Source organism: Molothrus ater, chromosome 19 (genome assembly GCF_012460135.2).
Source record: "Molothrus ater isolate BHLD 08-10-18 breed brown headed cowbird chromosome 19, BPBGC_Mater_1.1, whole genome shotgun sequence".
Classification (NCBI taxonomy): Eukaryota; Metazoa; Chordata; class Aves; order Passeriformes; family Icteridae; genus Molothrus; species Molothrus ater.
Genome location: NC_050496.2, coordinates 6,214,835 through 6,224,788, shown reverse-complemented (window position 1 = coordinate 6,224,788; position 9,954 = coordinate 6,214,835). Strand labels below are relative to the sequence as shown.

At 43.3% G+C, this 9,954-nt stretch overlaps 1 protein-coding gene across 3 annotated transcripts; it reads left to right on the top strand.

Moving 5' to 3' along the window:
• Positions 1–1,868: 1,868 nt before the first annotated feature.
• LOC118693860 (ankyrin repeat domain-containing protein 40-like) lies at positions 1,869–8,870 on the top strand. 3 transcript variants are annotated; one of them, XM_036394740.1, is made up of 5 exons: positions 1,874–2,175; positions 2,739–2,887; positions 4,377–4,859; positions 5,361–5,536; positions 6,264–8,870. In XM_036394740.1, exons 1-5 carry the CDS (start codon positions 2,042–2,044, stop codon positions 6,405–6,407), a joined length of 1,086 nt encoding a protein of 361 aa, XP_036250633.1. In that variant the 5' UTR covers positions 1,874–2,041; the 3' UTR covers positions 6,408–8,870. The 3 variants fall into 3 exon arrangements, with proteins under 3 accessions (XP_036250635.1, XP_036250633.1, XP_036250634.1); XM_036394741.1 differs by having other exon boundaries at positions 2,029–2,116; XM_036394742.1 differs by lacking the exon at positions 4,377–4,859 and having other exon boundaries at positions 1,869–2,175.
• Positions 8,871–9,954: the final 1,084 nt, after the last annotated feature.

Below are 9,954 nucleotides of genomic sequence, written 5' to 3'. Positions count from 1 at the left end.
AACCTTTGCCACAGTAGTTAAAAATGTCACTGCTTACTTCTCCTTCCTGCTTTCATGAGGGTAGTTTGCTGCATCTCTCTTAGAGAAACATTTAGAGGCTGTGGGCCTCTGCCTCTCCTGACTGATTGAAAGGAAGATGAGTATTTGTGCTTTGAAGCTTCATTTATATGGAGAGATATTCAGGAACTGTTTGGATGGTGATGCTGCAGGTGTCATCTTCACCTAATGGTCATAACTACCAAAGAAGGAACAGCTGAGCAAAGCAACAGCAACCCAAGCCCTAAATTAAATGGTAGGTTAAAATAATGTCACTAATAAGAAAAGTAAGCAATAAAAGAGAGGCAATGAAAAAAAAATCTTAGTGAAAATTGCTCCTTGGTGGCAGACACTGATGCTGAAACAGAAAGTCTGGAGTTAAATGAGCTCCCCAACACATGCCACAGTGATTTAATTAAGAGTGTGAACAACACACTGGAGAGGGAAGGGCTGGGAACTGCGGGTGCCAGGGCTGGAAGTGTATGGGGAAAGCCGTGGATTTGAACCCATGCTTGTGGTCCTTTCCCAGCCCATGGCAGCCTCACAGCTTGAAGGCAGGAGCCAGGCTGCTGGCTAAAAAACACCCCAAGAAGGGCAAGGCTACTGTTGAATTAGCAGGCGGCCCTGACATGGGAAGAGATGAGGATCTTGACTTCATGTTTCAGAAGGCTGATTTATTATTTTATAATATAGATTATATTAAAAGAAAATTATATATTAGAACTATACTAAAAGAATAGAAGAAAGGATTTCATCAGAAGGCTTGCAAGGAATAGAAAGGAATGATAATAAAATCTTGTGACTAACCAGAGAGTCCGAGACAGCTGGACTGTGATTGGCCATTAATTAAAAACAACCACATGAGTCCAATCAAAGATGCCCTGTTGCATTCCACAGCAGCAGGTAATTATAGTTTACATTTTGTTCCTGAGGCCTCTCAGCTTCTCAGGAGAAAAATCCTAGCAAAAGGATTTTTCATAAAATATGTCCGTGACAGGCCACAGTGATAGATGATGGGTTGGACTCAAAGACCTTGGAGGTCTTTTCCAACCTAAATAATTCTATAAGGTGCTTTTGCCTGCAGGTAGTGTTTACCTGCAGCTTTTCCTCTCTTCTTAAACGCTCTCTCCCCTCAAGCCCCCACACATGGCTCAGGATGTCAGGTGAGGGTAGGATGAACCCATCAGAGGAAACACTCCAGTCTTGGATTTTCACCCTGTCCAGGCCCCCATCTCAGTGCCTGAGGTGGGAGGGTCCATAGAATCACAGAATCATTGGGGTTGGAAAGGACCTCTGGAGATCATCCAGTGCAACACCCGGCTACGGCAGGTTCATCTGGAGGAGGTGACACAGGAATGTGTCCAGGTGGGTTTGGAATGTCTCCAGAGAAGGACACTACACAGCCTCCCTGGGCAGCTGTTCCAGAGCTCGATCACCCTTAATGTAAAGGAGTTCTTCCTAGTGTTGAGGTGAAACAGTCTGTGTGTTAGTTTATGGTCACTGCCCCTCGTCCTATTGCTGGACACCAATGAAAAGAGTCTGACAGCATCCTCTGACACTCTTTGGATATATTTGAATGCATTGATGAGATCCCTTTTCAGTCTTCTCCAGACCAAAGAGGCCCAGCTCTCACAATGTCTGTGCATCAGAGAGATGCTGCAGACCCCTCATCATCTCTGTGGCCTTCGCTGGACCCTCTCCAGCGAAGAGAGGGTCCAGGGAAGGCCCCAAAATCGCCTGTGCTGACGAACCCAGAACCGGACACAGAACTCCAGAACTGGCCCATTCTTTCCTGTGCTGAGGAGCCCAGAACCGGACACAGAACTCCAGAACAGGGCCGTTCCCTGCCCGGGGCAGCCCCAGCGCTCGCCGCCCGCCCCGGTCTTAAGATGGCGGCAGCCGTGAGGGCCGGAACGTGGCCCCGGGGCCGGAAGGGCCCCGCTCCGCCGCGCTGAGGCCGCCCGGCCCCTCCCGACGGGTATCAGAGCCGCAGCCGGACCCGGCCATGAGCGGAGCGGCGGAGGCGCGGGAGCTGGAAGAGCGGCTGCGAGAGGCGGCGGCCCTGGGGGATGTGGCGGAGGTGCGGCGGCTGCTGGGTGCGGGGGCGGACATCGACTCCCGCAACGAGATCAATGGCTGGTGAGGGGCGGCGGCGTCGCGCGGGGTCCGGCGCTGCGGGGTCCGGCGCTGCGGGGGACGAGGGGCAGGCCGGTGTCGCTGCGGGGCCCGGCTCTTCCCCCGCTGCCCTTCTCAGTGGTGGTGTTCGGGGTTCTTGGGCTTGGGGCTCCCCCCCCAACCCATCATCAGGCGCGGGGGGAGGGAGCTGCTTTGGGAACGCAGCTGTTGTGTTTCTTAGTTTTCCCATTTGTAAATACAGAAAAGCTAATCTCGGGAGGCTCGGAGATTAACTGCTAAAGAGGATCCCGATAAAAGCACGTCGCCCTCCTTTCACCTGTCACTGCTCAAGGTTTGCTCAAGGTCCCTGTCCAGTTGCTTGTGTGGGACAGTAGTGGGAGTCACTCTGCAAGGTAAAAGAGGGCCCTGCCCTGCGTAACTCACAGATTCAGAACTTTAGAAAGTGCCGCAATGAAGGAAACTTTATTCCCAGTTATCACTTTATGCATAACTTGGATGAGGTAGGACAGGGCTGGTGAGGAAGATCCAGGCTAATGAATCCCAACCCTTCTGCTTCCTTCCTGCAGGACCTGCCTGCACTGGGCTTGTAAGCGGAACCATGCCCAAGTGGTGTCCTGCCTGCTGGAGGCTGGCGCAGACAAGCAGATCCTCACTGCTAAGGGAGAGCTGGCAGCACAGCTAACGTCGAAACCAGACATCCGCAAGATTTTGGGAGGTACCGTTCCCATTTTAAAAGTCATCTAGAATTCTGGGTGTAAACACTAAAACGTTTTTAGTGCTTTTATCTGAAGCAGTAATTGGCAAAACCTTGGCTAGGACCATTGTATCGCATTAGATAGCTCTGATTTATAACTGGAATTCATATTTGGGCAAATAGATGTGGAGATTTCAGGTAGGAAGGCCTTGTGTTCTGAGCTGTGTCACTCAGAAGTGGAAGAGCTGTATGCTTTGGGAAGTGTGCTGCTGCACTCCTGTTTGCTGTTATTAAGCTAAAGCTGGCATGGAAGCTGCCAATAGGGGTTTCACAATTGTACAATTTGCTGTGGTCTGACCATGATCAGATTCTACAAATCCCCTCAAAACAGTTTTATCACTCAGGAAGTTATGCCTTCTGAGCTATTTGTTATAGTGTGACTTGCTGGTATGGTTAATTTTTGTCCTGTAATTCTGCCATCTTACACTTTTCATATGCACAGCAAACCCAGTTAGATGTGTGTGACACTCCTGAACAGCATCCAGGTACTGTGCTCCAGATTAAAATTCTAAAGTGCTTTACCTTTGGAAATGTGCTGTCTTCTGCAATTGAACTTAAATTGCTCTTTGCAGTGATCTGCTCTTACAACAACAGGGCAGGGTTATCCTTCACAAGGTTGCAGCTAAATCATGACTCAGGTTCCAACAGTTAAGCCTGAAGGAATGGCATGTTCTTACATGATGCTTTTGCTTTATTTTGGGTGCGGTGTGGGCTTAGTTTGTGGCAAACGACTCACCCGTTTTTAAAATCTAAACTGTCAAGCACACGTAGATGAACTCTGTTCATAGTTGTTTTATTTTTCTGTCTGTGAAGCTTTCATGTGTTTCCTGGGGAATAAACACATATCACTTACCTTTTCTCCTAGTTTTTATTCTGGGAGTGAGGTATCATTTAGCAGATCTTTCTGAACTGCTTTGACATCACTATTTATGTTCTGTAATCCTTAGGCAGGAATGTCACTTACTGTAGTGCTTTTATCCAAGAGGTGAGTTTGTTTGAGTATTACAGCAAGTAGTCACTTCCTTGAAGAAATACTGGGTTAAATTTGCTGGCCTAGGTCATAATAAACTATTTACAGCAGTGCTATTAAGAACATTTTAAAATTAGATTCAATAAAGGAGTACTGGTCATCCAATTCATTTGAAAGCACTGGAACAACACTGCTAGAAATTATGTGTCTTTCAAAGGTTACTTCCCCCCCACTTTGATAACAAAAAACAGAATATACTGAAGACATTTATAGGTTTTTCTTTCACTTTACAGCTACTGGCCTCCAAGTGTTACATGCTTCTGGAACATTAGTGTCATTCTTTGATGACCTTGGAATGTGATATAGTTTCAAGATATTGGAAAACTAACTATATTCAAAATGAGAAATATCTATCCAGTAACATGATGGATTTTTTTCTCTCTCCATCCCCTACCCCTCACTTTTGAACTTCATCAATAGAGGAACAAACTGAATGTCAAGGAGTGAAGGATTTAAATTTATCCATTGTTGCGAACTACTTGGCCAACCCATTCCCTAACATTTACACCGAAGAAAGCATTCCAGGCAGCTTGGCAGAATCCCAGAATGAAAGTACTTCCATCTCTTCTGCTTCCCAGAGTGAAACTAGCCCTTGTCCATCAACAACTCAGGCTGAAAGGATCTGCATACCCATGTCATGCAGCAGTGGCGAGATTTTCCCAGCACCGGATGCAGCAGCCAGGCTACTCCCTATGCCCACCGTCTCTGCAGCCGCACCGTGTGCCAGCCCAGGGGTGCCCTACGGCCCCGGCTGCCCCCTGGCCACGACCCCCAGCCTGGGGCTCTGCTCCCCAGGAGTATCCAGCCAGGCCTTGCCTCTGCAACCTCACACCTCCCCCAGCAGCCCCACACCCACCTTGCAGCCCTTCTTCTTCACTGGAACATTCCCATATAATGTGCAAGGTAAAGAGGTGCTGTGTCTCATAGTTCTGTTACAGTTACTTGGTGAAAAATGAAGTTAAGTAATCATTTCACTTCAGACTCTAGTAGAATAGAGGCAGAGATGTTGAATTCTGTGACCAAAAGTGCTCTGAACTTTCTTCTGCTCAGTTACGTAAAATGTCTGTTATGCTGTACTTTAACCATGGTAATACTTTGCAAAACAATGGAAAGATCAGTCCATGTAACATGAATGTGTAAATTTTGCACTACATTTGCATCAAATGCAGCTCTGGTAGTTTGGTAACAACTCAACTTAGTGACTGAATGGATCAGTTTCAACAGTGATAACATGGTTCTCCTGTGTATTTTTGCTGTAAGCTTCTGTTAACTGCATAGTATTTCTCAGATCATAGGGATTGTATTAAAAAACATGAATTCAGAAGATAATAGTAAATACTGTAAATGTTAGTTTTGAGTTTGTTGTCTTTTCTGTTGTTAACCTTTTAATTGTTTCTCTGTCAGAACTTGTACTTAAGGTCAGAGTCCAGAACCTGAGAGACAATGACTTCATTGAGATTGAACTGGACAGACAAGAATTGACCTATCAAGATCTGCTCAGAGTGAGCTGCTGTGAACTGGGTGTTAATCCAGAGGAAGTAGAGAAGATCAGAAAACTACCCAATACACTTCTAAGAAAGGTAAGAATAGAAATGAGAGATTAACTTGACTCTTCACTTTGCAGACCTCAGAGAACGTATTTTTTCAAAAAGATAGGCAAAATGTCACTTTTGTTGAATAAAAACTGACAGATTCAAAGGACCTTTCTTAAACCTTCATCATAACTTGTTTAAAATAGTCTTGTCAAAATAGGCAGAGTATTTTAGCTCCTAAAGCATATGGAACTATTACAGCTTGACTTTTAAAAAATTTATCAGAAACATTTAGGGTGCTTTAAAAGGACGTAATTGCCAAGTAATACTTCATTGTCTGCTTGCCTAAAAAGAATGAACAGTAGAATGAACACAAATTGGCGTATGAACAACTTAAAGATAATGCTGTTAACAAATGAAACTGCTCTTCTGTTCCAAAAATGTATATTTCAGAGGTCTGTAGATGAAAGTGGTCACAAGTCTTGGTTAAGTGTCATGCACAAATACAGCCAAATTGTAATGAAATTAAAGGAGAAGAAAAAGCTTGAGGAGAAAAACCAAACAAGCAAACCTGCTACACTTTTAATATGTTGGTAGGATTTATTTTTTTAATTCTTTATTGCTATTATTGGGGATGATGTCCCTGGAATTTTTAGTTTTTAATTATCTATTGCTGTTATTGGGGATGATGTCCCTGGAATTACAGTTATTTTATAAGTAACAACCAGCTAGTAATAATAGGAGTAATAATGTTGTTCTCTCTATTCCTTCCAAGGACAAGGATGTTGCCAGACTCCAGGACTTCCAAGAGCTGGAGTTGGTCCTAAGGAGAAGTGACAGCTCTCCTTTCCGGAACACTGTGGCTGCGCTGATGGAGCAGCCATGCTACAACAGCAGAGCATCCAAGCTGACGTACTGACCCTGGGAGCTGCATCTGCAGTGGGAACACCTGGCAGTGACATGTGCTACCCTTTGGAAGGCAGTGACTTAAGTGTGTGTAAAACCTTAAGTTATTATTAGGGTTACTATTTAAACTAATATTTTATATTTAATGCCCTGTTTGCTTTTATTTTTTTACTTGATACTGTATTCAGGCAAGGGATACCTCATTTGTCCAGTAAAATCACAGGTTTCCAGTGTATTTGAAGTTTATTGGTTGTATCTGGCAGTGCGGGGCACGAAAGATGTAAATTATTGATATGAAAATTTTGTTAAGTACCCCCACTTTGACCAAGTAAGACTCATAGAAAGATTCAGGAAATTGTATGTCTGTGTACTTCCACATTAAATTAAATGAATGAGACACACAATGGGTAGTTGCTCTCTAAAAATGTGAATGTGCAAGTCCTTAATCTCTTGCCCCTCACAAACACTCACCAAGATGAGTTTTCTAGAGATACTTAATGCTCAGAAGTGGCAGGAGAAATTCTTTTACTGGGCTGAAAAATAACTGGAATAAGCAGTGTCTGTATTTAAATGTTTATTTCCCCTGTGAGAATATTGTACCTCCACCAAAAAACATGAAAGCCTCTCGTAAATGTTCCTATTGAGTGCCCTTTCAAGAGAAAGCCTTTGTTTCAGATGGGGAGATACCCCCAATTTGTGTCCGTGGTTTTATTTACTGTCTTACCGATGTGAGCCTGTGCGTTACTCACACCAGGTGTCAGTATTGTCAAGACAGGAAAGCTCTCTGTGGCCCTCCCTTGTACACCATTTCCAAGGGAGATGGTTGTTTCTGCTGTGTGAGAAGCACAGCAGTGTCCTAATGAGAGATCACAGGTGGAAGGAACATAGAATGCTTTTATGAGCCACTAGATGGGAAAAACACCACGAAAAAGTAACTAACTTGAAACTTTACATCCTGCACAGTTTACTGTCACTGTTACATAGCCTTGTTTTATCTAGGTGAGTACTGAAAGGGCTGAATGCCTCCAGGTGCTTTCAACTTTTTTTTCCCCTCTTCTTTGTGGGGAGTGAAAAAAAACACAACTCTGGTTAAGCTACAGACTGTTTAACTTGCATTTAAGCAAGTCAGTAATGAAAAAATTCACCTGTGGGTTAAAATACTTAAGTCACAGCATTGCTGGAGTATTAAACAGCCTGAAGCTTCCCTATATTAACATGGCAGCCTGGAACACTTTTGGAGGCTGTTTTCTTTTTTACCAAAAAATACAATGCTGACCTTTGCACCAAAACACTTAAATGGGTCCTGAGGTGGGTGGAGGGCTCAGGGATTTGCTTTTTCTTCATGAGCTGCTTTTTCTCCCCTCTGTTCCTCCCTTCCTCCCCCCCACCCCAAACTATTGATTTTCCTTCCATTTCTGTTGTATGAAGCTTCACTAGGCAGAGTTTCTGCACAGCTGATGGATGCTGTGTTTGTTGTTGATCTGGACTGCAATGTTGACAGTCAAACTATAAACAGTACAGCACCATGTTCTAGTAGAAGCAGCATGGCTGCCAACCCCCCCCTCCCCCCATGTCTTGCTTTAGCCTGGAAGACTCTCTCAAGCTGCTGCACACCAAGAGAAGACAGAAACTCCTTCTTCCAGCAGAGATACTTGACTCTGGGCTCAGGATTTCACCAAGTTACTTAAGCTTAAAATTCTTGCTTATTTCAGTCAAAATAATTATCATCCTTTCCTCCATGTTCCACACCCATCACCTCAACTCTGCTAACTTCCCATTCTCAATCCTGGTTTTTCTCCAGCCAGGAGCTGAGAGAACTAGTTATGTTTAATGCCGGATTCAACTCCTGGGAAGCTCAAGACTCTGACACAGTATGAAGTAAAACTTCTTAAGTAAGGTTCCTGTTTTGTTTTTCTTGTAAAACAGGAAAGAAAGTTCTATTTTAACAATTGCATATTTATCTCTCCAGCATAGCTTGAAGGCTAGCTTAGATTATGTGCAATAACTGTGTGAAAAACAGTAGTGGTTAAATGGTTCAAAATTACTAAGAGTATCTAATTTGTTTCCAGTTCCTTTATTTAGGAAGTCAGTGTAAGGACTGTCTCCACTAATTACTGAGCATTCTGCTAGAGGGCAGCTGGTTTAAAAAGCTTTATTTGTCTAGTTCCCACCAAGAATAACAGTTGATGTGTTAAAAGTTAAACTCATAAATCTGACTGTAATAACAGTGTATTTATGCATTCGCAGAAGTATTTTTGTACATTTTATATGCAGTTTGATAAACTCTAAGGAACACTAGTTATGTTAGCTGGTTTTTGCTGGGCTTTTTCTTTAAACAATGAACTGTTGGAATGACAACTGAGATTAAATTTACAAAACTTACTGTTTTTCCAAGGATGCCTTTTGTTTGCACTACAAACTTGTACTGAACTGACATTGCTACTCTTCACTTACAATAAAGTATCAGTCATTTTAAGTACTTTGATCTCTTCCTTTTTCAGGGTAGAGAGTAGAAGGATGTGAGGAGGATAACTCTAGAGTGGACAGAACACTTAAAATTTTAATGCAACTTTGAAAAATCATAGGCCAGTACGCTTTTAACACCTAATAAAGACTGTCAGGCTGTCAAAACCAGTATAGAGAAAGCATGTCAGTGGTGCTTACTGAAATCAAGTACTACTACTACTACTACTTTTGCCTAGCATTCCTAAAAAATCTGGGATAGTATTTATCCTGGGCTTAAGCTCTGAAGATACTTCTCACAAAGATGAATTTCTGTGGAGATGTCTGAACAGTCAAATCTGGAGGCAGAAAGGCACTGTTTCCTATGCTCTGCAGAACAGAATTTTCCTTCATCTTCAAAGCATTAAAGACTCCCCATAAGACATGTGAGAATCTGAAGCCCAGGCTAATCTATGACAAGGTTCCTCATTTTACCATTTTTACTTTTGCAAAGTAAGGGGAAATGCAAATCCTGGAACAAATAAGTGCAGTGGAAGGTACAGGACAAACATTTTCACTGGTGAAAGAGGCTGAGTCCTGTCTCCCAAGTTTCAAAAGGAGGAGGTGTTCATCTTATGTCTCCAGTTAGAATTTAGTTATAATTTCACTTGCTCCCACTTTATTTTTTCCAAAAACCACCACACCCAATCTCCATCCCCTGTGCCCGTGTCTGGTTTAGAACAATAAAAGTCAAAAAAGGAACATGGCTGTCTACATGTGGTATCAAAACCTAGCACTAGTGACCAGAGTAGATGCAAATTCCTCCCAAGCGCACACAGGCCAAATAAATCAGCGTAAGTTACAATGGTGTTCTGTCCATGTCTGACTTTGGTTACATATACAGTCAAGGCCTGAATACTAATGGAAAAGATAATGCTCTTTTTAAAGAATGTAAATTCATTGCCTTACAGCCACAGCACTGACTAGTACACACTGCAGTTCTTTTCCAACAAGAACCACTCTTGCTTGCACTACAGCTTCACAGGGAAGCAGGAAGCACATCTCCCTGCCTGTGTGTCTGTTCTGACCAACTGCACAGGGCTGTTAATCAACACCCC